This window comes from Malania oleifera, chromosome 7 (assembly GCF_029873635.1).
Source record: "Malania oleifera isolate guangnan ecotype guangnan chromosome 7, ASM2987363v1, whole genome shotgun sequence".
In the NCBI taxonomy this organism is placed as follows: domain Eukaryota; kingdom Viridiplantae; phylum Streptophyta; class Magnoliopsida; order Santalales; family Ximeniaceae; genus Malania; species Malania oleifera.
In genome coordinates, this window is record NC_080423.1 from 22,324,598 (window position 1) to 22,352,268 (window position 27,671).

The 27,671-nt window shown below is 37.3% G+C and overlaps 1 protein-coding gene across 1 annotated transcript in view; it reads right to left on the bottom strand.

Annotated features, from left to right (window-relative positions):
- Positions 1 to 27,671, bottom strand: part of LOC131159614 (protease Do-like 7) — a 113,846-nt gene that overhangs the window by 2,129 nt on the left and 84,046 nt on the right. The window contains exons 16-24 of the mRNA XM_058114649.1: positions 26,915 to 27,439; positions 23,656 to 23,838; positions 23,461 to 23,566; positions 19,275 to 19,445; positions 19,067 to 19,146; positions 18,765 to 18,989; positions 7,457 to 7,672; positions 7,129 to 7,286; positions 5,905 to 6,016 (exon numbers count right to left, since the gene is read on the bottom strand). Coding sequence (XP_057970632.1) covers positions 5,905 to 6,016; positions 7,129 to 7,286; positions 7,457 to 7,672; positions 18,765 to 18,989; positions 19,067 to 19,146; positions 19,275 to 19,445; positions 23,461 to 23,566; positions 23,656 to 23,838; positions 26,915 to 27,439 — 1,776 coding nt within the window. The remainder of the gene's footprint in view (positions 1 to 5,904; positions 6,017 to 7,128; positions 7,287 to 7,456; positions 7,673 to 18,764; positions 18,990 to 19,066; positions 19,147 to 19,274; positions 19,446 to 23,460; positions 23,567 to 23,655; positions 23,839 to 26,914; positions 27,440 to 27,671) is intronic.

A 27,671-nucleotide genomic window follows, 5' to 3' on the forward strand; every position in this document is an offset into this window, starting at 1 on the left:
TTGAACGAGATTAGGAGTTGAAGGCAGAAAACTAAGTTTAAGCGGGCATCGGAAGGTGATTATAATTCAAAGCTTTTCCATATGGTGGTTAATGGTCAAATGAGATGTAATCATAGTAGAGAAATAGATTTAGAGGAATGAGTAGGTTGTGAGTGATGTCTGAATGATTGCAGTAGAGGTAGCTGATATTTTAGAAATCTTTACACGGAGGGGAAAACTTAGAAAGGTTGATGATTAAAAGGGTTGAATAAATTTCAAGGTCAAATTTGACTTGGTTGGAGAGGCCATCTCAGGTGGAGGTCAGCACCAGTGATGTTTAGTTTAGAGTGGGACAAGGCTCCAGGTCCAAATGGTTATAAAAATAGCTTTCTTTCAAGGGTTGAGATGTGGTGAGAGAGGATTCAGTGAGGGTCTTTCATGACTTCCATCAAAAAGGAAAATCAGGGGAGAGTGTTGATTCTACCTTTATCGCCTTTGAGCCAATGAAGAGTAGGTCGATTAAGCATCAGATTTTCAGCCTAGTAGCTAAGCAATTAACGTGTATAAGATCATTGCTAAATTTCCTGCTAATAAAAGCTTTTGTGTTCATGTTGGACTTCAGGAAGATGTGACAGGTTTAGAAGCTTTTGGACAAGATGTTAAGCATAAAAGGATTTGGAGATAGGTGGAGAAATTGGATGGGAGTTGTTGATCTAATGCAGATTTTCAGTGTTTATTTATTGGGAGCCAAGAGATTAATTTAGGTCTTCTGAGGGGGGTAGGGCAAGAAATCCTTTGTTCCTGTTCTTGTTTGTCCATGTGATGGATGTGCAGAGTAGGATGATACATAGGGCGCAGTAAGAGGTATTGAAGTCAGAAGGGAGTGGTGATTGTTTCTCATTCACAGTTATGACACGATTATTTCCTAGATCATGTTGAGTCTTTTCTAATATTCTCACTATCTTACAGACTTTTGAGAGGGTCTCTAGTCTTAGAATTAATCTGAGAAGGAATGGAATTGGGACTGTAACCTGTTAATATTAAAAACTAGAGCTAATGGGGTTTTGGAGTTGACATCCTTAGCTTGGTGTGCTTCCCAAGATTGGCCTTTTGACTTATTTGGAGTCCCTTTGGGAGGGAAACCTAGTTCCATAGCATTCTGGTATCCAGTGGTAGTTAAGGTAGCCAAGCAGTTGGATGAGAAAAAGCTTTATTTTCTTTTGATGGCCATATTAACTCCATACAGGCTAGTTTGTCCACCATTCCTTTGTATTTTTGTCTTTACTTAGGATTTCAAGAAGGGTGGTTCAAAAGCTTGAAAGGATAATGAAAAATTTTCTTTGGTTAGGGATAGAGGGGAGGAGGATCATGGGTTAAGTGGGTTAAGAAAGACTGAAAGAGGGAGGTTTTGATCTCAGTAATCAGTCTCTAAAAACTCTACTTTTGGATAAATGGTTGTTGCAGGTCCCTTGGAGGTTAAAGTCCGTTTTGCGTAGAGTTATAAGTTTGGCTTGTGGGAAAATGGGTGGGATGCTAATTTGGATCTTAGATGCTTGTCTGAGAGTCCTTGGACGGTTCATTTCTCAGGTTTCCCTGTTGTTTCATATCTTTCACAAAATTTCACATAGGGAAAGGTAACCATTTTCGAGTTAGGGAAGATGTTTGGGTGCGTGATTCTACATTCTAATGTTTGCTAGTTGTATCATCCTTCCTTCTCCCAATGATGTGATTTCAACCTACTAATTCCAAACAATGACACGCTTTCCTAAGGATTTTCAGTATAGAAGGAACATGGATGATGGGGAGTCAAACGAACTTTTTTTTCTTCATGTTGTTTTGGAGGGTTGTTATATCTCTAGCAGCAGTGATGGTAGGAAGTGGGTTTTTAGGATTCTTTAGGGCATTATTCGTGCCAGCCCTTTTTTCTCACCTTGTTAAGGCTGGCATCTTTTCCTTTTCACCAGTCTATAGGGGAGGCTAAAGTCCCCTCTATGATAAAGGCATTTGTTTGGCTAGTGGCCCTCAATGGAGTTAACAACAACCTCATGCAGAGTAGTATTTCTGAAGTTTTGTCCAGCTGTGTGCTCGGCAATTGTGGAGTAGATTACTTGCAGTTCTTGGTGAAGTGTCGGCGTGTGCAAAGTCAGGGGAGGAGTTTTTGGGGGTTTCTTTTGTTGGTTTTGGGAATGGTAAGGATGTTGAAAGGTTATGGAAGTGTGCTCTGTTTGCTGTTGGTTAGGTTAGTTTTATGCATAACTTCTTGCTTTACTCTAAGAAAGGTTGTAATATTTATAATCTCCTGGGGCCTTAATTGCAGGTTGTTTCAAAGGCTGTTGTTTCAAGAATGTCAACTGTGACTTGGTGGCATTGTTGAGCTGATTATTTAATAATTTTCTTCTCTATGCTTGAGGATTCCTTGTTTACTAAATTTGCTCTTGGTAACAAGCCTCGTAGTCATTTTTTGGGAAGATATTTGGGTGGGCAATTCTGCTCTGTTCATTTCTAGATCATTAATGGGGAAAACTTTTCTTGAGATTTCCATTTTCATAGGTCTCAATGACAGGGAGGTAGATAAACTCTCAGGTTTGTAGGGTTTGCTCAAGGGTTTCTGTCCTTCTAATACGAAGAATGCTCAGTTGTGCTCTATTCATTCTTCAGGGGAGTTCCTTACTAAGCCTTTTTTTTTTTTTGAAAATTTGGTTCAGATAAATCTGTGGCTTGCACTTTATAGTTGTATTTGGAAGCCAAAGTTCCCTCGAAAATTAAAGCTTTTATTTGGTTGGTTGTTCTTAATAGAGTTGACACGAACAACATGTTGCAGTGTAGAAGGCCTTCTAAGGTTTTATTTGTTGATGTATGCGCTCTTTATTTTGATAGTTCAGAAGCTTTTCTTAACTCTTTTTCACTTCTTGGAAGATCTGGAATACATTTTTTAGTATGTAGGGGGAGAGTTGGGTTTGTTGTTATTCGGTTGAGGATTTGGTAGGAGAGGAATGCTCAAATCTTTAAGGGGAAAAAGATGTCATCTTCTCTTTGGGGTAAGATTCAGTATTTGGCATTGACTTGGGCTTTTAGCAGATGGGTCTTTTAAGAAGGTGTGCTTTTCAGATTCACAGCATGGTTGGAAGGCTGTGTTATTTTAATTGTAGTTTTCTCTTTTTTGTTCTTTTTCTTTCTTAGGAAGATTTCTTATGCTCCTTTTCTTCTTTAATAACATTTCTAACCAATAATATTTTCTCCCAAAATGACCAAAAGAAAGAGCCAAAATATCTTCCACCAACTCTGGACAAACCCACGTTTCAACAAGCACCCCAAAAGGAGTATTCAACAAGTTCCAGCAAAAGAGCGATGAATAAAAAAATTTGACACATCCCTTGAACCATTTCCAAACATGAGACACATAACTAGTGACAAAGCATTAGAAGACCTCTTACCTCCAACAGACCGTTCATGTTAGCACTATTAAGGGCCACCAGCCAAACAAACGCCTTCATCTTAGAAGGAACTTTAGCCTCCCAAATACCCAGATGAAAAGCCTCAACCTTGTTAAGACAAGAAATAATTACACAAGTAATCCCCCAATGACTCAGACCAAACTCTACCCTCGCTCCTCCTGTAGATATGGTAACCCTCCAGTAAAATAAGTAGAGAGACAGCTCCTCCACCTCTATCATTCAAAACCCTCCCAAAATTAAAAATCCTAAGAAAAGAAATCCCTTGGGAATTTTTTTTTTAAAAGGAAATGACATCATTATGACACCACCCCCCCCTAACAAAAAAAAAAAAAAAATTCTAAAACCTAATAGGATTACCTCCCCAATTGAAGTTTTGCAAGAGGAAAAAAAAATGTGGATCAACCTTTGAAATGAACCTCCAAAGACTGTCTGAAGAGCTCCTTAGCGCTCAAACTAACCCCCCCCCCAAAAAAAAAAATTTGTAAGCCATATTTACTTTTTATTACGACATGCCAAAGAGAATTCATCCCCAAAGGGAGCCTTCGCAACCATTTAGCCAACAATAAATTGTTTCTAGAGACCAACTTACCAAGACCCAATCCACTTCTTCCTTCAACCTCCCATATTAGCAAATGATCTCTCCTCTTAAAGAAAATCCCTCACAATCCTCTATAATTCTTGAACTAGCTCTCAAGGAATTCTAAAGAGAGATAAAATACAGCAGAATAGTAGAAAGGCTGTTCTAAATGAGAGTAATTCCACCATATAGAGACAATAGAGCTACTTTCCAGCCATCAAACTGCTTAGTAACCTTAGGAACCACCAAATCTCAAGAGGAGAGCCTCGACAAATGAGACCTACCTTCCAAAGGAGCTCCCAAATAGATCAAACACCACCCTAAAACATTATCCAGCCCAAAACCACTCTTCTCTAAATTAATTCTAAGACCAGAGACCATCTCAAAGAACTGCAGAATAGTGAGAATGTCAACAAAAGAATCAACATGGTCATCTGAGAAAATAATGGTGTCACCTGCAACCTGCAAGACATTACAACTTCCACCTTACCCACTCGACACCCCTCACAACTTCTATCAACAGCCCTATCTAGTACTGTACTCAACACATACACAACAAGGACAAATAGAAAAAGGGATAACAGATCCTCTTGCCTAACTCCCCTAGAAGGAAACCTCTTAGGATGCCCATTAATAATTACTCAAAAATATGCATTAGACAGACACCTTGTAATCAAATTCTTCCACCTAACTCTGAAAGCTTTTCTCCTAACGAGGCAATCCAAGAATCCCAACCAACTCCATCACAAGCCTTCTCAAAGAATAATAACACAATGCTGTTCTTATTCATAACTCTTATTACTTCGTGCAAACATTATAAAAATATTTTATATTGTATGCACATATATATATATATATATATATATATATATATATATGAATCCTTGTACATGTATGGGCACACATACTCATGTACCTGTGGATGGATATGTTATGCATATGTATGTAAATGCATGTGTGTGTGTATATGCATATAGGGTAAGGCAAGTAAGATTGCAATTTAAAAATCTTCTATGATTCCAAATCCAGGCCAAGGGGGTGGAACTAAAAATTGGGTTAATGGGGAGATTTGATTCATGTATAGAATGGGAATTAGAATGAAAATCCAACAAACTGATTCTAAGAGATTCCCAATTACCAAACAGACTTTAAAATGAATATGGTTTTGCGGATAAGGTCCACAGATGCTAGGTTCAAGTCTAATCACAGTTAATCTCTGCTTTTTACATGACATAATTTTCTATTTATATATTTGAGCATCCACTCAAGTTAAATTTCTCCAACTGAAAGAGTCGCACCATTTTTATGTGCTTCTTTTTTACCCGTCCCAGAGGCGAGGATGGGGTCGGGTGGGGAGGTGGATGTGTTGGCTTCAAGTATATTGCTGGTGCCAGTTCCCAACAACTCCAAGGCTTTGAAATAATTGTTGTTCAAACATTTGCAATCTTTAATGAACTTCTGTGCAAAATTTTGAGTTTACAGATTTCGCTTATGCTAGTCAGTTGACTTGGTACTTGGTTACGTTTAGAATTTCACCAACTCGATAGGCATAACGAGACTTTGATAGTCTTGTGCAGCTAGTGTCCCAAGCTGATGCTCAAGCATAAATCCCACAATCCCATGCATCCCAAAGTGAGGCATCAGTAAAGCACATGCTTAACATGTTAAAGATTGTTTACAAAGTCTATCATCTATACATAGCTCACATGCAACATTTTTTTCTCATCATAAATTCAAGCCTGTATCATTCCTTTTCCCTCAATGTTACCATCAATGTTTTCAGTGACTACATGTCTCACATGCCTAGTACTTTACTTTGAGCAACTATTAACATAAGATATTTCAAAAGAAAATTATTTAATTTTCTACGAAATTAATGGTTGAGTGCCATACCTTCGTCACATCAACAAATGCATCTAAATTGGGAGTAGGCTTTCCATTAACTTCAACTATCCATTGAAGAGCATACAACCCATATCTGTGTACGGGACTCCCATGACACCACCTGGTAATTTTTAAGATAATTGTAAAACATCTCAATATAAATAACTTTAAAAATGTCTAATAAATAATTATAGCAAATTATTGAAGTTCAAACAGTGATCTTATTAGGATAATTATAAAACAAGCATTCTTCTTCAAAAATACATACAACTATTGATGATGTATTGCCTTGATTTTTAGGCAATCTCAAAATTTATCTGTTCTATAATTCTCCCTCAGAAAAATCAATATAAAACCTTTACTCCAAGTGCCGAAGGCAGAAGTCCGACATGATTAGGGGCCAGAGTGATATTAGAGGAAAAGAATAGCAGCTCAAATCAGAATGTATTGGTACTGCAAAACACTTACCTCTGAACAGCTCAAGTTTATCCAAGAATATTCTCTGTAATGGGGCCTCTAGGATAATGGATATCCACACTTGGGAACAGGGAAATCCCATGTTGTAGTTATGTTGAATTCCCTCGGAATTCAAGATTGCCCTAGGGATTTTTGAAACCTCAAGGGATGTCTTTTTGCCAAACCTTAGGGGAGGTCAGTGTCTTTCACCCTAAATTTTACTACATTTTATTCCATCAGATTCCACCACCTATGGTTCTCTTACATTGATTTATGTTACTTTTTCTCTTCCATCTTTAGTACATATATCCAATGCTGAAATTCTATGTTCCGTGGTCAAACTTTTCCAGGGATAACTTTACAATTACTACATGATAAATGATCTACCCTCATAGTTCTCTTACAATTCTTAACAAAGAAGATGCCAAATATTAATCTTATATCCTAAAAATCCTAATGGATGAACCAACGAAAAATATTCCATGAGATACTAATCTGATTTCTGAGCATAAGATAACCAAAAGCCCCTGAGAAACATAACCATCATGACCCGTAATATTTTAAGAACTGAAATGCAGGACCATTAGCAAGTTGCTTACACTTTGTCATGTTTGACATGAATGGGCCCACTAAAATGTTACATTTAACTTCTAAAATTATGGACAGTCCTAATGAGGTAAATGTAAATGATACTCCATCATGTTGCTTCCAACATTTAATGCCTTCAAATCATAAAAAACAGAGTCCAAATCATTGCTTTAGAAGCATAACCCTCACCTTACCACATACACACCATGTCCTTCTTCAGGAAGAAATCCGAGAGCTCGCACAGCTGGGTGAGGATCCTGAACAATACATCCACACCAGTTTATCATGCGCGTCGTGCCATTACCATCCCTAACATCTGTTCCCACAAAAAGTTCAATTTCACATCCCTGCCAGACCACAAATCAAATCAAGCATGAGCTATGAAAAATACTTCCATGTAAAAAAGGATCTCCAAATATACTAAAAACCTTGAAACATTATTTACCTTCAGCTTTTTCCCCACTACCCAAAAAAATAAAAAAGGAAAGAAAAATAGAAAAAGGATCTACTAGTTCACCTGCCGGAAAATAGTCAGGTTGAGCTTTCCATCTTTGCCGTCATTTTTGTCTAATGCTTGACAAGCACTTTCTATGTCATGGAAGCATGTAATAGGGTCTTTGTTTATTGCCAAGACCATGTCACCTTGTTCTAATAAATTCTCAGCTTTTGATCCAGCCAAACAACCTTTAACACGCAAAACTTGACGCCTAATTGGATCTTTCTTGACAAGGGCCTTGAAAAGGACAAATAAATGCAATTAGGACATATACTCCCATATATTTTAGAAAAGAAAGGCTAAACAAAGTCAATAGAACAATTATCCAATTCAAAAAGCAAATAGTAAGGATGATGTCATCATAGCATAATAGATATTGAATGCACAGAATAAAATACAAACTTCCCCCAGTGAATTAATGATAACAAATCAAAAAATTCAAAAAATTCAAAAAAAAAAAAAAAAAAACCCAATATATTGCGATTTATATTGCCCCTTTTCATTATCTAAGTCTCTCTGGAATGGATCCATCATCATTCATATCTATATATGCCCCCATAAGCATCTGCATCCTCCCACCATCATAATGCTCAGGTCTAGTATAAATTGATTTACAATTCGAAGAATGGATCTCATTTTGACAATTGGCAGCGGGGCCATATGTATTTTATTAGTTCAACAGTTCAACCAATACTTGCATCTGTGTCTTGACTAACCCAATGTCCAGGAAAAGCTCTCCACTGCACCCAAATGCCATTTTTTTTTTCCTGGTGCAGGGAGTGAGTGGCTGTATGAACGGTCATAAGATGACCACATCACCGCCACTGCCCCTCTATTTTCTACCTCACCCATCAAACAGTTTACACTGATACACGCATCTAACATTTGCATCAAGGGAATCTTTAAACTTTACACAAACTGTTTCAGATTCCCAACTACAGTGATCAGAATATTTTTAATGAATATGGGATCAGATGAAAAATGTAACAAAAATTTCTCTCCTTTCTTTTGTCCTTTCCTTTTTTCTCTTTTGCTTTCTGTTCCTGTTTTTGTTTAGAATTATTTTTTCCCAGTATTTTCTGGTTGCCGACTAAGATCCCGCAGCCCTATCAAACACAGCTATTCCGAGATGAAGTTAAAATTCTGAGAGTAAGAGGTTGCAAAACCATAAAGTGTAAGTGCAATGAATATCCTCAAATGTAAGTCAACAATTAACTAAATTCATTTTGCATTTAAATGGAATCCATCTAAAAGCAAGATGCCCAATGAAGACTGTTGTTAGCCAACAAAGTTAATATTGCAGAAATGTTCAAAAGGTTTACAACTATCATTTTTCAAAATTATAATTGATGCATCCCACAAGGTAATTCGTGGTGAATCCATTCACAAAAGGAGCACATATACACTTTAAATGAATTAAACAAATGCCAATTTATAAGTTTAAACTAACTGGTGTGTTTATAATTATGACAATTTTTTTTTTTAAAGAAATCAGCAATATACATTTTATTCGATAGAGTGACAGACCAATCATGGTTGTTTCATAAATACTTTAGATCTTGAAAATTATTAAAATACTAAAAAATGGGTTGAGAAATTATGAATTAAAATTAAAAATACAAGTGTACACGTATTCAAATGGGATGCAAAATTATAACCGGGCATGTGCAAATTTGTTTAAAAAATGAAAATTTTTTAAATAACACATAAAGAACATATTTTATCTTAAAAAAAAATTTTAGATGGTTTACAAAGTAGTCAAAAATTTACTAGATCTCTCAAAGATTTTGTGAAATTCCTTAAATTATACCTCAGTGAAGTTGGATACTATAAAATTTCCATGTACATTTTAGGAACAATATTATAAGTTCAGCTGTCATATTGGACAGGTCTGAAACCATAAAAATTATACTTTTAATGAAATTTTATTCTATGGAAATTTTCAACAAAATAATGATTTCCATTGATATTTTGAGATGTCTATAAATCTTGAACAAATTGCAGAAATTTGAAAAGGAAGTTCAAAAAGATAATTAAACCTTATTTTTATTTATAAGGTGTTAAAATCCCAAGTTTCTTTGTGAATAATGAGTAAATTAGGAAAGTGGGTAAATGTAGAAGATTATATATTATTCTGTAGGGGGATTATTTCCTTGTTTAGAATAGTTGATTGTCTTATATAATGTAAGATTGAGATGTACATAAAGAGAAGAAGAATTCAAGAAGTATTGAATTGAATTCCACTCACATGGTATCAGAGCTAGGGTTTCTCAACCTTAGCTAACGATGGCCAGCATCACCAGCAGAGGGTCGACCTCTTCTGGAAAACCCTACGGGGATTCAGAGGCTACATTTGCTGGGGGTTTGAATGGGCTGGACAATATAGCCTTTCCACTCTCAGTGGAAAAATTGAACGGAAAATACTTCCGCGAATGGGCTCAATCTATAAAATTGGTGATTGAAGGAAAAGAGAAACTGGGTTACCTTACTGGCGAACGGAGGAGACCAGACCCTACCAATGCTGTCGCCTTGCAAACATGGAGGTCTGAAAACTCCATGGTCACGGCTTGACTCGTCAACTCGATGAAGCTGGCGATTGGAAAAATATGCATGTTCTTGCCTACGGCGAAGGATGTTTGAACGCCGTTTGTGAAACCTACTCTGATGTCGAGAGTTATTCGCAAATCTTCGAAATCAAAACCCGGTTGTGAGAGATGAGGCAAGGTGATAGAGATGTCACGGAGTATTTTATAGAGATGACCCAGGAACTTGATTTGAGCACAAAGAGGAATGGGAGTGCTTCGGCGACAGCACACGATATAGGAGGAGGCTCGAAAACGAACGGGTCTTCGAGTTCTTGGCCGCCCTCAACCGAGATCTGGATGACGTGCGGGGGCGATTCTTCGGCCGGTGACCTCTACCTTCAACCCGAGAAGTATTCGTAGAGGTAAGGAGGGAGAAGAGTAGGAGACGAGTGATGCTAAGGCCCCAAGGAGATTGTATCGGGCTGGACCTATCCGTCCAAAATTTGAGTGCAAATCTTAATGGGCTGGATGTCTCGGCCCTTATATCAAAAGGTCTGGCAGGATCCAAGCAAAGATCATGAAAAGGTAAATTATGGTGCGAGCACTGTCGAAAGCCAGGTCATTCAAAAGATACCTGCTGGGAGATTCATGGAAAGCCTGCAGATTGGAAGCCGAGACAATATAAAAAAAATTGAGGGTATCAGGCTATCACTGACAGTTCAACTAAAAAATCACAAGGCAAAAAAACTAATAATACCACTCCAAGTAGTGCATTCAGCCCTGAGCAGTTGGATCAGCTATATAAAATGTTTTCCTCAATTCAAACATCGGGTTAGTCTTCCACTGGTTCTCTGGCTCACCAAGGTAATTATTTGTTAGCCTTAAATAATATATCTTGTTACAAATCACCATGAATAATTGACTCGGGTGCATCTAATCATATGACTGGTTCTTATGGAATGTTTTCATCCTATTCACCATATGCTAGAAATCTGAGAGTCAAAATTGCAGATGGCTCTCTCTCACCGGTTGCCACTAAAGGAAGTATTTGCATATCTGACTCTGTAACTTTAAAATCTGTCCTACATGTTCCCAAGTTATCTTGCAACTTGTTATCCATCAGCCAGTTAACAAAATACTCCAATTGCTCTGCTAAATTTGTTTCATCTTATTGTGTTTTTCAGGACCTATCATCGGGGAAGACGATTGGCACTGCTAAGGTGTATGAGGGACTCTACTACTTCGAGGAGGCAAGCTTGAGTGAACAATGTAATACTGCAATTTGTGATTCTGCATCTATTTCTAGAGATAGTTAACTTTTGTTATGGCTTTCTAGGATGGGTCACCCGAGTTTTCAATATTTTAAACATTCCGTCTATCTGTTCAAATAAAATGTCTTCTAAGTTTCAATGTGAAGTGTGTGAGCTTGCAAAACACCAGCGTGCTTCTTTCCCAACATCCATATACAAACCATCCCGCCCATTTACTATGATTCACAGTTTTTTGTGGGGACCCTCAAGATCCCTCAATCGCACCCATACAAAATGGTTTGTTACTTTTATTGATGGTCATGCTCGTCTTTGTTGGCTTTACTTGTTGAAAGATAAAATTGAAGTCCGTTCCATTTTTTTCAGTTTTCATTCCATGATTCAAACTCAATTCCAGACTCACATTCAAATTTTACGTACTGATAATGGTACAGAATATTTTAATGATATTCTAGGAACTTATCTTCAAGAAAATGGGATTGTTCATCAGAGTTCTTGTGTGGATACCCCTCAACAAAATGGGGTAGCTGAACGAAAAAACATACATATACTTGAAGTAGCTCGGGCATTAATGTTCACTACAAACATGAAAAACTATTTTTGGGGAGATGCCATCTTAACAGCTACACATCTCATTAATCGAATGCCAAGTCGAGTACTTTCCTTTGTCACTCCTCTCCAGAAATTCTAGGAATATTTTCCTACCTCTTGACTCCCCTCCAATCTTCCGCTGAAAATCTTTGGCTGTACTGCATTTGTTCATGTTCATGCTCACCATCGGAATAAATGCATCCTCGTGCCGTCAAATGTGTCTTCATTGGTTACTCCCCTACCCATAAAGGCTACAAATTCTATGACCCTGTCTCAAAAAGGATGTTTGTTAGCCTTGATGTCACATTCTTTGAAACCACTCCTTATTTCCCAAAGACCTCTCTTCAGGGGGAGAAATGTAGTGAAGATCAGTTCTTTGACTTCTTTACAACTGAATTGCCATCTATTGAGTCTCCCATTGCTTCATTCCCTGACCTATCTACTGAGCCTCTCGTTGCATCACTTCCTGACCTGTCAAACACAAAAGAACACTTAACTTCAGGAAGAGATGCATGAAAGCAAAACAACACAGACATACTTGTTTATTCAAGAAAGTCTAACACAAAGAACAAGGAGAATCTCATACTTGAGGCACCAAGAGCATTGGAACCGGTGATGGCTCCGAACAACCATGAGTCCACGCCCAATCCCGATTTGGTAATAGATAGTCATGAGCTTTCTTCTGATAATCCTATACCTGATGACATCAATTTACCTATTGCAGTCAGAAAACAAACTAGGTCATGTACTCAATATCCTTGGTCTAAATACATGTCGTATAAAAGCTTGTCTACAGGATATCGTGCTTTTGCCTCTAACCTTGACAGGATGAGAATTCCAAAGAATATTCAGGAAGCTCTGGAAATACCAAAATGGAGGGAGGCTATCATGGAGGAAATGTGGGCCTTGGAGAAAAGTGAAACTTGGGATGTAATGAATTTACCGAGAGGGTAGAAGCCAGTTGGTTGTAAATGGGTCTTCACAGCAAAATATAAATCTGATGGGACAATTGAACGATATAAAGCTAGACTCCTTACAAAAGGATTTACACAGACTTACGACATTGACTATATGGAGACATTTGCACCGGTGGCAAACTTGAATACAGATCGGGTCCTCTTGTCCTTGGCAGCCAACTTAGATTGGCCACTAAAAAAACTTGACATTAAGAATCCATTTCTAAATGGCAAGTTAGAAAAAGAAGTCTACATGACAATACCACCAAGCTTCAGTAAGAAAGGGGAAGAAAACAATGTGTAAGCTCAAGAAGTCCTTCTATGGACTCAAGCAATCTCCCAGAGCATGGTTAGACAGATTTGCAAAAGTGATAAAGAACCAAGGATATCGACAAAGGCAATTAGATCACACCCTGTTCTTCCAACAGTCTGAAAGGGGTAAAAGAACAATTCTAATAGTGTATGTTGATGATATAATCTTAACTAGGGATGATACAATAGAGATGGAAAGATTGAAGAAAATTCTAGCTACTAAATTTGAAGTTAAAGACTTGGGACAAATGCGGTACTTCTTGGGCATGGAAGTTGCTAGAACGAAAAAGGGTATTAGTGTCACTCAGCAAAAGTATATCACTAATCTCCTAATTGAAACTAGTATGCTTGGATGCAAACCTAGTGAAACCTCGATTGAAGCAGTAAAAAGGGTCGAAGGCTGTGGAATACCAGTTGAAAAGGAGAGGTATCAGAGATTGGTTGGTAAGCTAATCTACCTATCACATACCAGACCAGATATTGCATTTGCGGTTAGTGTGGTAAGCCAACACATGCATTCACCAAAAGAAGCTCATTTAGATGTTGTGTACAAGATCCTTCAATATCTCAAGGGCTCCTCGGGCAAAGGACTCTTCAAGAAATGTGAAAGCAAGGAAGTAGAGATCTTTAAAGATGTAAATTGGGCAAGATCAGTGGAAGATAGAAGGTCCACCACCGGTTATTGCACATTCGTCTGGGGAAATCTGGTAACTTGGAGAAGAAAAAAGCATAATGTAGCGTTTCGTAGTAGTGCTGAAGCCGAGTTCAGGGCAATTGCTCAAGGAATATGTGAAGGACCATGATTACGGAAACTCTTGGAAGAACTACAGGTCATGGTGAAATTTCCTATCAAACTCTATTATGACAACAAAGCAGCCATCAGTATCTCTCTCAATCCGGTTCAACATGGCAGAACTAAACATGTGGAAGTGGACCGACATTTTATCAAAGAGAAAGTCAAAGAAGGAACCATCTGTATGACTTATGTACCTACCAAGGAACAAACTGCAAATCTTTACTAAAGGGTTGGCATGACAGAACTTTGATAATCTCATTAGCAAGTTGGAGATGATTAATATCTATGATCCAACTTGAGGGGGAGTGTTAAAATCTCAAGTATCTTTGTGAATAATGAGTAAATTAGGAAAGTGGGTAAATGTAGAAGATTATATATTATTCTGTAAGAGGATTATTTCCTTGTTTAGAATAGTTGATTGTATTATATGATATAAGATTGAGATGTACATAAAGAGAAGAAGAATTCAAGAAGTATTGAATTGAATTCCGCTCACATAAGGCAGTGGGAAAATTTTGAGATGGAAATTGTAACAATTTTATGGAACTTTATGACTATAAATCTAAAAAGAAATTTTGACAATGATGAATTTTAACAAAAGATCAACGAACTTTGTGTGCCACTAATACGACTAATGCCTTTAGCCTAGTGAAGAAATGAGTTTCAAGTGTAAAAAAATCTAGGATATGGGACAACAGATTATAGCCAATAGTATGTTACTAAACCTACCTTAATCCTCATATCTAGTAACCGAAGGAAACTTAAGAACATAAAAAGGTAAGAAACCCTTACTAAAATCACCTCTAAAGTCTAAAGTGCTCTTCTACAAGCCTCACGTCATGTCTGATGAGAGACATGCCTTTGTAGCAAATTAATGTTGAATAAGAAAGATGGTCAAACTGAAATTTTCATTAAAGCAAACAAAAAAGTACAAAATTTTGAAAACCATTTCAGAAAATAAACAGTGCTTACAATACCGAGACAGCCCCAGAACTTATGAATAGAATGCCAAGGGCCCAAAGAATAAAAAATAGTAAATTATTATTGCAGTTCTAGGAAACTAGTGATGATAATCAAATAGAACGTGCTTAAATACAAAAGAACTCAATAATATCTTAAGGATAGCTTTCATCCAAATACAGACTAAAAAGTCTTTTAATGAAAATCGTAAAAATATTAAAAATCACAAATTTTGAAGTAATAACTAATAAATATAGATACATGCCCCCACATGCATCCACACCTTCATATATGTCAAAATAAATTTAGTAGCCTGAACCTCTAAAACTATAAACCTGAACTACTGTTTGCTTTATTTTCCCTGATTTAATCATTGAACTCTAGTATAGTGCATACTGTTAATGATGACTTGTGTTCAAAAAATTGTTAAAAATTTACAGATGCAAGACCTCCTTTTGATGCTGCGTCATAAGATACGATATTTGTTCTAGTTTGAACCTATGCAACACCTTAATTTTTTTATTTTATTTTATTGGTAACAAAAGAAATTCATGGATAGATTACAAAGAGGAGAATAAGACATCTCGTTTGCACACTCTGGGTTACTCCAGAAAAAGCAAAATGGAAAAACCAAAAAGCACAAAAATTACCCAGAGTAATCAGTACACTCTCAGCAAGGAATGCCAATCGTGCTGAAAATCCAAAAAACACACCCCATTGAAGTTCCCATTACTACACAACAAAGAGAAGCTAAATCGTGAATCTTGTCCCAAACCAACAGAAATGACAGCTTCTTCATTGAGAAATACGCGCATTTTGTTCATTCCACAGGCCCCAAAATACTGCAAAGAAAGCACATTTCCATAACTATTTTCCTTCCTTTTTCCTACCAAAACCGACAAAGTGAATTGCCAAAAACTCCTCCGCGGACAAACCCAACATTCTCCAAAATAATTAAATAACTAGTTCTGGTGAACTCTAATAGTAAGACCATTGTTGGCAAAAAAAAAGGGTAAATGTGGGGGTCAAATTTCGTAAGGTATTTGAGAAACGAAAAACATTAGAAAATTTAATCATTCCTTGAAAATTTTCAGAAATGTCATTAACAAGAAGATTCATATAATTTATCAAGTTCAGTGACTTGATCCGAAAATTAAGAATTCGTGTAAAAATAAAAAAAATTTTCCCCAGGTTTTGGCCCCTAGGAACGACAAACTCTTCAACATATGATAAAATAATACAATTACTATTCTAACAATATATATATATATATGTATATATATATATATATATATAGAGAGAGAGAGAGAGAGAGGGAGGGAGGGAGAGAGAGAGAGCTCAAATTGCATAACAAAGGTAAGTAGTCAACAAAAAATTTTTCAAGGCTCCACTGCCAGACTGAAAGTTTGCTCCAGATCCTATTCATTATCAAATTCTGGTCCCATCAGGGGTAACAAAAAAGTCAAAATATAGGATGCTTTTGGGAAATTTACGCCACTTCTAAAGGAATCTAAGGATCTTAACTGATTAGACTAGATGCACCCCTTAGGTGATGGAACTAAATTGGTTAAGGCATAAGGCATGATATGAACTTCCCATTCAACAATGGAGAGCTATTTCCTTAATCCCAGGAGAAGCATACAAAACACAGTGTAACCCTAGTCAAATTTTAGATCATGTAATTAGAACATACATAAATATATTACAAGCGAACCAATCCCTCCAATACGAACAAATATTTATAAGGTCCACAAAGGACCACAAAAAGAGATCACTATAATTGGATTAGAAGCTGAACTTGTATCCTACCAGTTCATCAAATTAGAACCCCCCATCCAATCATAATTGGACTTAGTCCAAAACAATCAACAATGTCTTTTCAAAAATTTAGGTAAAAAATAGTCAAACTGCGACCACTTTGATCAGTCTCACCTTTCCTCAAAACAGGTCCAAATTCTATCTGCGAGAAGGATATAAGTCCAAAGAGACTAACATCCTCTTAGGTTTGGCGAAAAGGCACGAGCCTCCTTGAGGTTTCAAAAATTTCAAAGACCTCCCCTGAGGTTTAGCAAAAAGACTTGGATCTCCCTTGATGTTCCAAAAATTCCCCTAACCTGCCCGAAGGTTTGGCAAAAAGACACAGACTTCTCCTCTTATATGGCAAAAAATAAAAAATAAAAAATAAAAAAAGCATGGGGCGTGGCATATGTGTCCTAAAAATCAAATATCAGGAAAGGTTTGTGGAATTTATGAAACCTCATGGGAGGTTTGTGTCTTTTTGTCAAACCTCAAGGGAGGTTCTGGGATTTTAAAAAGCTTACAAGAGGTCACTGTCTTCTGCCACAGAATATATAAGTTAAGAGGCCATTTCGTATCACTATAAAAAAATTATAGATACGAAAACCAAAAATGAAAACTGGAAAGAAAAAAGTAAAAATTGAAAACTAGCAACGTTAATACTTGCAAAACTAAAACAAATTAAAATTGCAAACTAGTCAGAGACCTATATTTTTTCCCAAAGCAGAGAGCATATAGCTTTATATTTCCTCTTCTTTTCTTTGCGACTAGCAAAAAGTTCTTCCTTCGACAAAAAACTTTTCTTTTTCCTCTTTTCTTTCTCTTCCTTCTTTTTCCCCCCTTCTCCTCCTCCTCCTCCTCCTCCTCCTTGTGGTATGATGACAAAACCACAGAAGCTGAGAAATTTAAATCAGTTCATTGAATTAAGATTAGCAATTTCTTCTTCCTTTTTCTCTTCATTCTTTTTGCTTTTCTTTTTTATTATAATTATTATATAAATAAGCTAGCAACAGTCTTCCCTTTGCAGAGCACTTTCCAGTTCAGACTATTCAGATTTTGTCTTAATTATTATATAAATAAGCTTGCAACAGTCTACCCTTTGCAGAGCACTTTGCTACATTCCTGAAATTTGTCTTAATTTCTTAAACTTACTACCAAGTTTTTAGGATCATTTTATTGAGAGTTGTCATAAAATGTCAAAACATAAAATTTTAATTTATTTTATATTGTAAGTAGAATCTTACAATCCACAATCTGATCCTCTTGTCTGATCTTGCACTCCCTCCCAAGGATCCTATCTAGGATCTCGATTCTAACCACCTTGGTAAAGACATGGGGTAGGGGTAAAAGCTTTCATTGTAATGGTTATGGAAACATCCAAGCATCCAGCACAAAAAAGAGCCTCATTTCATGCAATCAAATATTGAAGCATCCATCAAAATATTTGACCCAACTTTCTCCATTCCTTGGCGACATTGGATGTGCTATTGATTTTTGCCCTATAAAATTTAAAAGAATTAAGGATGATGCAACTTCCTCTAATTTTCTAGCATTTTCACAATGCTCTTTCCATGGTTCCAAACAATTGTCTGATTGTATAGGACGGCCAAGCAGGAGACAACCACTCTTAAGCACAAAGGTACATTAATACTAACTTAAGCAGGCTTATCCTTCCTCCTCCATTTTAATGGATTTTTTTTATTGGAATAAAGATGAACACATTCAGGTCAAGCCTTGAAATAGTTGAAGCCAAATTATTAGCTCCGACCATGGGAAGCCTGAGGGAAAAGTAAGCCCATTTGTGAACTATTAGCTCCAAAAAATTTCAGAGAAAAAACTTCTTTACATAAGGAATGCAATTGATTTTAACCAATAAAAACATAGAACACTCATCCAAAATCTTTTGCAATTTTTTGCCTGCAAGGTGAGGGTCGGGATAAGCACTGAAAGTTAAATAAACAACAAAAACTCACCTGACATATACATCATATTAAGCACTAAAACAAAAGGAAAATCAATCGGTATAGCAGGCATAAGGTTAAAAGAAATGGGAAGAAATGAAGAAGACAGCAGCAGCAGCAACAACAATAATAACAAGAGAACCGTATCAAGAAGAAAGTTTACTTGGATCCAATCATCTCTAAGTCCAAAACTCCGAGCTTTCGAAAGTAAAGTAGGATAGAGCTCAACCTCCATAATTCTAACAAGCGGCATTGGCCTTTTGACACCATTTATTAATAGAGGGGGTCCATTCGCACCAGATATGATTTTATCAAGCACTTGGCTGATGGTGTAAATTGGGATGCCCCTGACAAATTGATGTTCTGAAGTACTACAACCATATTTCAGCTGCAGTTGAGAATAAGTACATCAGAACATGCTGCCACAGTGAAGCACATGACAAGAAAGGAATCTTCAGTACAAACCTGAGTTGAGAAGCTTCCCCACACAGCTTGAACCCTTCCATGTTCATCAGTCAGCACCCCCGAAAATGTACTACCAAAATCTGAAGTGCAATATCAAATGACACAATGAAAAAGTAGCTTTAGAAAGGAAAGGAAAATAACATGCGCCAATTTGACTCCTGGACAATTATAAGCCACTTCAGGCAGTTGAAACTGAGACACAATATACCTGTATCCAGCTCAATAACTTCCATATTCGTTGCTCTGTAACGTGGACAATCAGCAGAGCCAATATTCAGAGCAGCACATGGGTTGGTGACAATGGATTTCCTTGATGTTGCCTGTAAGCTTTGACTCAACCCCACAAGATAGACAGAATCCCCACGACGCAATGCAGGCTCTGTATCAGTGTATTGAACAGATATAAGCAAGAATAATCAAGAAATAACATCATTTCAACAAAGTCGATCGATGAAGTAACATATCACTTTTAATGCTCAGGGTCCTGTGAAGTGTTGAGAAGGCCTGCACTCAAAGTGTGGAACAGGTGAATTCTGAGAAGCACAGAGAAAACAGCCGTAGACAGTAATAGCATCCAGTGACATTATGTGCACAAAGAGCACATAGCCACTTACACATAATTTCTTAAGGTGTATGCTATGAGCCATTTGCGCATACATGCTACCAACCACATTACAAAGGCACATGATGGGCTATCGCACATAAGAAAGTTTTCATGTCTACCACTGGCATATGTGTAATTAAAGATTCAGTTTTCTGGATTTTATTCTGTAATTTTTAGTTTAGGGATCTGAATTAGTCACCTTATTTGAATTTCAGTGAAAGGGTCCACCATAACATAATGTTTAAGATAGCTTGCACGATTGAGAATGTAAAGTTTTAATAGGGTTTTTGATTTTTTCCCTTCAATTTTATGTTTACTTCCCATTTGATTTTGCTTATTTTCCATCATTTTGCTACTGTTTCTCTCTTAGCCAATTGGTCTTGCATCAATTGGTACCAGAGCCTCACTTTAATAAAGTGGTTCTGCACTGCTTCCATAGTCTATAATCATTGCTTTCCATTTAAACCATCACCGATCCACTCTAATCTTCTCCTACAGCTGTAACAGTAACATCCTGTCATCCACAGATGCAATCATTATCCTCTGACCCTCGACTTGATTATCTACAGCAGCTGCAACCCAAACCCTTGCTAAAAAAAAAAGCATCCCTGGGAGACAAGGCTCCTTACTTTGAGGGTAGGGAGAGGATCGTCACAGATTATGCAGCATTACCCCTGTTTTTATGCAGAAATGCTGTTTCCTTGGACTCAACCTGTGGCCAACCTGTCACAAAGGAGCAACCTTACTGCTGATCCCCACAGCCACAGTATTCAAGCTTTCAACCACAGCTCAATCCAACCCAAAAAAAATGAAAAAGAATTCGTTAAAGCAGTAACAAGAGATAGAGGACACTGCAACAGCTGGGAACAGCAGAGAAGAAGATGAAGACATCACGGCCATTCACTGAAAACTTGAAGCAGAGAAAAAAATAATTGTTTCCAGAACAGAAAACTAGTAGGTGAGCAGAAGAGAAAAGAAAAGAGAGAGAGAGAGAGAGAGAGAGAGAGAGAGAGAGAGAGAGAGAGGCCATGTAGTCCATATAGAGTAGGAAGAAGAATCAGAAAAGATTCAAAGAAAGAAGTGCTGGAACATGTAGCACTTGCCTTCGGCAAAAGAACACCATCATAGACCAAACCATCAATGGAATTCAATCTCTCATCATCATCAACGATTGCCTAGCTGGAAGTACGAGAGCTGCTGGCAGAATTACAGGAAGCCCCTCACCTCCCCATTAACTAGCTGCAGCCTCTGTCCAATGAAATGAGATCCTTAAATCCTTTTCTCCCCATTTTCTCCTTCTGCCCTTTTCTCTTCCATCTTAAAGCCTAATTTTTAAACTTCCCATTATTCCTCTCTTAACCTATTCATCAAGTTCAGTTTTAGCAGGACAAAAAAGTAGGAAAAAAAGAAGCAAAAGAGAAGTAGCTACTTTAGCATAAATGTTTTCTCATTTAGCACATTTCTAATCCTTGGAATTATATCTTCTTTGCAACTTCACGGCATGCTGGTTCATGTTAGCTGCCTAATCAGTTCCTTTGTGACCTCAAAAATTAATTGTCAAATTTCTGCGCTTCGCCAGCTTGATCATTTTTGATATTATAGAAATTCACTCTATAAACTTTGGAACTTTGGGAAAAAGCACAAAATCAATTTGAGATTTTTTACGACTGCTCAATTTATTTTTTTAGACAGCCCATTCTCATTCAAATTTTCCCTACTTTGCAATTCCTTCTTACCAAAAAAAACTTGTGCATTGTTGAGCTCATCAGAACTACATCTAAACCAACAACAAAAACACTTAATCCAACATCATGGATTCAACATTGAGAGGTGGAATGCCATAAGGTCATTCAAATAGACTATATAACCCAAATTATGAAAGAGGGTAAGCCCATTACAAACACCTCAAGTAGGTGTAACATTTCGAAGAGCATGGTAAGAAATTCATAATACCATCCAAAGGAACTGTGAACAGAACCTTAGTGGTAAGTGAATCACAATCTAGTAGTGTCATTAAGAGTCGAAACCTGGGATAAGACATTGTTGGTAGGCTGTTTTAGACTGGGTCACTCAGTAGGAGCATTGCATGGCAACCCAAACAAGCCACAGCGAGTCTAACTACAGGGATAAAACATTGCACAATAGCCCAAACAATGTTTTTTGATCTTCATGACGTGATCCTCCCATACTAGGTGCCACCCACCTAGGTACCTTAATTTACTGTGAACCTTGGCAGATACCAGTTCAATCAGGATAGGATCTCACTTCCAACATTAAAAACCTCAAAATAAAAAATAGGTGAAAGATGCCCTGGCATTATTAGTTTCCATATTTATTTTTTGTCAGAAAGGGCTACTGAAGTGGGATGTGGCATTCTGGATTGGCCTATGACATGCTTAGGGGTCCCCTTGGGGGATAACCCTAGAGCAGCGGATTTTTGGAATCCGGTAGTGGAAGGGATGACTAAGAGTTAGACAAATGGAAAAGGCTACCATTCTCTTTAAGGGGTAGAGTAACCTTGATCCAGGCCTGTCTTTCTAGCATTCTGTTATATTTCCTATCTGTATTTAGGATTCGATGGGGATTGCTAGCAAGCTCGAGAGAATCATGAGAGACTTTCTGTGGTCTAGTAGGGGGGGGAGATCACAAGGACCACTTAGTCAGTTGGCGATGAGGTTGTAGGTCAAAAAAGGAGGGAGGGTTGGGTCTAGGAAAGTTGGGTCCTGTTCTTTGGATCAGTCGGGTGTGTTTTCTTGTAAATCATTTTTTGAATTCTTGACTCACTCCAATTCTTCTTTCCCACTCTATCGTTCCATCTGGAAGACTAAGGCGCCTCCAAAAAGGCTTTTACTTGGTTATGCTCAATAAAATTAATACTAATAACTTACTGCAAATTAGGAGACCTTTGAAGGCTCTCTCTTCTGACGTGTGTGTGTTCGCTCTGTTACAAAAATTCAGATATGGCTTCTCATTTTTTTTTTTTTGCACCATGAATATTCTTGGAGGATTTGGAATATGCTTTTTGGTATTTCTGGAGAGAACTGGGTTTGCCCTTCTTCAGTTTGTGAATTGTTAGTTATTTCTTTCAAAGGATTTGGTAGGAGAAAAGACAAGGCAGTCCTTTGAAGTGTAGAATATTCGCATTTTTATGGGGGTTATGGTTGGAGCATAATGCACGGATATTCAATGGGAAGAAATTAAACGGGGTTCTGATTTAGCTAATTCAGTATTTGGCCTCACAGTGGTGCACTAGTTTGGGTTTTTTCGGAGGAATTAGTTTCCACGAGTTACATAGAGATTGGACGAACATTTTGGAATGCTGGTTTATTATTTGTTTAGAATTTTTTTAGCTGGTTTGACTGGATAATTCCAGGCCTTTTTTGGGCCGATGTCTCATTCTCCTTTCTGTAAATTTTCTTCCTACGAATAACACTTTCTATCACTATCGGAAAAAGGAAAAAATATTTTTTGTCAAGTTTTGTAACTACATTTGATTTATACAAAAAAAAAAAAAGGTATTACATAATTCATTAGCAAAATTGGATTGTGAATTGAAGTGGGTTTGTGTATTTTCCCTACAGCTGTATCTTTCTCCCCTCTCTCATCTGCCTCTTTTACCTCTTCTTCTGGTCCTATGCCCAATAAAAGGGAATATAAACAAGATTCCTTGATCATATTTTCATAAAAGCAATCAACATTGTAATCAAATATGTTTTTCTTCCCTGCTGCACGTGACAAACCAAGTTTTCGAGATAACATATGACAATACCCATGCAAAAGCCAAACTTACCAGGAAGAAGTTCAGCAGCACGAACAACTGAGGCACCAACAGCTCCCAAAGCAGAAGGGTCATATGCAACAATCGCAAAATTATGAACAGGATGAAGAAAAACTACCTGCAATGAAAAAGTTGGGAACTTTATAAAACAAAAATACCTATGTATCAATAAAATAATTTATTTATAAAACTATAGTTGAAACTGACCTCTCCAGGTATCTCAACCGGAAAAGCAGCGAAGGATAGCATGACATCTGACACAGATACTGCAACTGTGTTTTTGTCAACAGCAACCAATCCCATGCTCAAAGAATGATATACAATGACACCAGTCCCAAAGAAATGCTGAGAATGGACGCCATCAAGCATAGATAGTGGAGGAACATGAACCTGCAAATTTGGACAATTAAAATTGCTAGGTAATTTTATCCAAATTTATTACTCTAAAACAAATTTTATTCTAAACATGCTTTTCCATTCAATGACAACCATTCATATAATTATGATTTGAGGTATTTAACTACGCAGTGGGGACACTTCGAACAAGAACACATGCTAGTCTTTGATGAAGGCACATTAACGCCACTCAAGACAGTTCCAAAATGCAACAAAATTTTCCAGTATCATTTTAAAAAATTCATATAATTCACCCATTTTGTGGACACTTCTACAATGTTCTTTTTGAAACACACATAAAATATTATAACTGAGAAAAAGAAGGAAAAAACACACAACAATGGTTTACCTAACAAAGAGAAGAAGATAAAAATAACCACAGCTAGTTTACAATAGAATAACAAGATTTATGTGGATTACATGTTTTGGCCATATCACCATCATACAAACCAATAAAAAGATAATGCAAGTATGAGTACACACACATATTACATATATTATTCTGCTATTAGGATCGAACCTAACCTAACCTAACTAATTTCAAAGGTGTTAGATTGGGTGACAGTCCATAAATGTTTCAGTATCCATGCTTCAAAACACCCAAAATAATTAGTAAAATTATTTAGAAGGATACACCATCAAACTTGAATACAGTGATATTATAACTGAGAATAATACAATATAAAGATAAAATGAAAAAACTTTCATACTATTAAACATCTCCCATCTCACTAAAGCTTATGCTTTTGGGACTACTGGTTTTGCAACGTGACACCAGAGCAGAATAAGATGGTCAAAACCTAGTCCTATCATCCTTCATTTTCTTGCCTTCTCTTTCTTCCTCTCTTTTTACTTATTCCTTTGCATCTAAATGATGATCAAAACTCAAAGAACACACATCTCAAGGAACATAGACAAAAAATATAACCATTACACCCGCTGGCTGTGGGATCAACAAAATATAGGCTTCTTTCACCATGTGATGGGGTCATCAAAAAGCCCAATGCAGAGCAACCGCATGGGGTGAATATGAATCTGTAGTTTGTTAGAGATTTTGCTTCTGATTAGCACGTCATATACTGATTTTGTTTCTGATTAGCATGTCACATACTCCATTTTTGGCAGTATTCCTTTTCCGTGTATTTTTAAGTATTGACAAATCTGAATCAGGCCAGAGGTTTTGGGACTAACGTCATTTAATTACAAGAGGAAATTTGTGTAGAATAGTTGCTTCTCACTTAATACTTAGCAGTATTATTGTCTGATTGATATGGTCAAGTTTTGTTGTGATTTGATCATATGAAGTAGAATATTTCCCAAGAAATTGAACAATTTGTACTTCATGGTAGCTATTGGTGGTGTTTTGGGTGTGGACTAGCTGCCCTGTGATGAAGAACAGTTAGCATTGTTGTTGGATTGAGATTTTTGAGGATGTAGGCAGCCTATTTATGGAACTGTCTGGTAGCAGTGTACTTTGGATTGCCTGCACTGTCATCTGGATGTTAGCAGCTGTCCTTGAAATGGTTATGGGACCATAAGTCCGCTGCTTTGGCAGTATGTTGCCGTTTTTTCTACAGTAAGTATCATTCTGTCATGCAGGTTTTTGTTTGACAGCTATAGAATCTAAACCTACTGTGTCTTCTTTGTTGCCTGCAAGACTTCACTACTCATAAGATGAAAGATAGAAGATGAAAGGTAGAAAGTAAGTGGAGGGGGCAAAAGAGTGCAAGCGTTTGTATTTTTATGGTAAAAAATATTACCTTATTGACAATCCTCGTGATGTTGATAAAGATCTGAATGGAGTGTTACCTATTTCTTCAAATGTTAAGGAAATGCAAAAATAACAAGAGCAACTTGATGTTCTTAAAATTCTAAAGCCTAAATTTGAACCCATCAAACCTCAGATTTTACGGGATGAAAAAAAAAATGACCCTGGCTGAAACATGATGTCGTGTTTATGTACCCTAGGACAATTCCTCTGGTGATAGTGTTACTGCTAATTGAACAACTAGGGTGCTGCACGGTCTGAGTTTGGTCATTGTCAATGGAAAATTCCCAACCACATGGACCGTGTGGGGTTGACATAAATCAGACCATATCATCTTTGGTTTGATTGATTGAGGTTATGAATAATTTGGATTGGTTTAGATGGATTCATTGGGTTTGGAACCTCTGAGGCTCAAATGAGGGTTAAGGCTGCAGGTGAGAGGCTTTAGACTTCATTCAAGGGTGCTGGAAGGCATCGTTGCAGCTAAGGTTGGTGATTGTCGCTTGCAATGCAAGAAGTAGTTTTAACTGAGTACAATTTGCAGGTTGATGGCTGAAGGAAGTGTGATGGTGACAAGGGTGAACTGATTCATCAGGAAACAAGTGACCGCAGCCTCATGGACAGTGACAATAGTTAACAAGGAGAGGATAGTTGCTGAGGTAATTGGAGGCTAATGACTGGAATTGTCGACAGGAGGGAGAGGGTGGATTGGAAGCCATTAGTCACAAAAGGGACTTTGAAATTGCAAACTATGGCAGCAGATTGCGTTGTGGCAGTTGTGCGAAGGTGGTGGTTGAGCAAATAAGAAGAATCCAATTCAACAAACATGGAGTTCGAATATATTAGTGTTAGGAAAAATGCAAAAGGGGCTCAAATTGGACTGTAAGCAATTAACCTATAATGCAACCAACTTGTTAGGGTATAGATATTCAACCTCACTCCCAACTGCCTTTCTTTAAAGATGAGATAGCAAATTTAAGGCCAACAATCCAGGGAAATTGCTAGTGCATAATTGTTCTGTGGGTTTCTCATCCCTCCACTCAACCTCTCCTTTTCATAGTGAGACACGTTGCAGAATCTTATTGTTCTGCAGGTTTCTCATCCCTCCACTCAACCTCTCTTTTGATAGAGAGACTCGTTGCTTCCTAAGATTCTGATATCAACAGCAGTTTTCCACCACAATAAAAATTTTAACAAAGACAAAAGACAACAATGGAAATAAAAACTAAAGTTTCTCAAATTATGTGCAGAAAGCAGCTAAAGCTTTGAGCCAACAAAGCAGTTGACCATAAGAGCTATTACCTCAAACATAACAAGAGTGGGCTCTATCACACGTTCAGCTATGGAAGCGTTAGCTGCTGCTGCTGCTGCTGCTGCACCCTGATAATCTCTTAAATATGCGTGGTCCATGGCTCTCATATCCTGCAACCTTTTTTCCCTTGGCTCATCTAAGGAACAAGTAGATATAACAATCCCATCTGCAGATGAATCCTCTTCCACTTGTCTTTTTTTTGTTCCAGCATCAAAATCATCCCGAGGATGTGGTTCCCCAGAAACATGTTCACAGTTTGATTCCATACTAGTAACACCTTCAGCCAACTCCTGGTTGTTATCTTGATGTGCATATTCCATTAGAATAGCCTCAGTAGTGCCTGATATAACTGTTTGGCTTGTTAAACATTCACCAGTATAATCAGCAACAGGTGCTGGTAGTAGGGAGTCATGTGGAAAAGCTGGCTTTGCTGTCCATAAACCAGTACTGTCATCACGAGTGTATATTTGAGGAGGTGCATACCACTCATGGCGATCAATCGTGACTAGAACAGACTACAGTAAAACTGGTGTCAGTCGCAATTTTTTCTCGATTTCATAAAAAATAAGATAAAAAGGCAGGAAAATCGTCATATGTGTATGCATATTTTGTGTGTGAGTGTGTGCGCGCGCGTGTGAAGAGAGAGAGAGAGAACTAAGAATGGACATCAATATAACAACTCTACTCATACAGAGCCTTGATCCCATCTTCAATGAGGTAAAAAAAAAAATAATGATAATGAAGGGA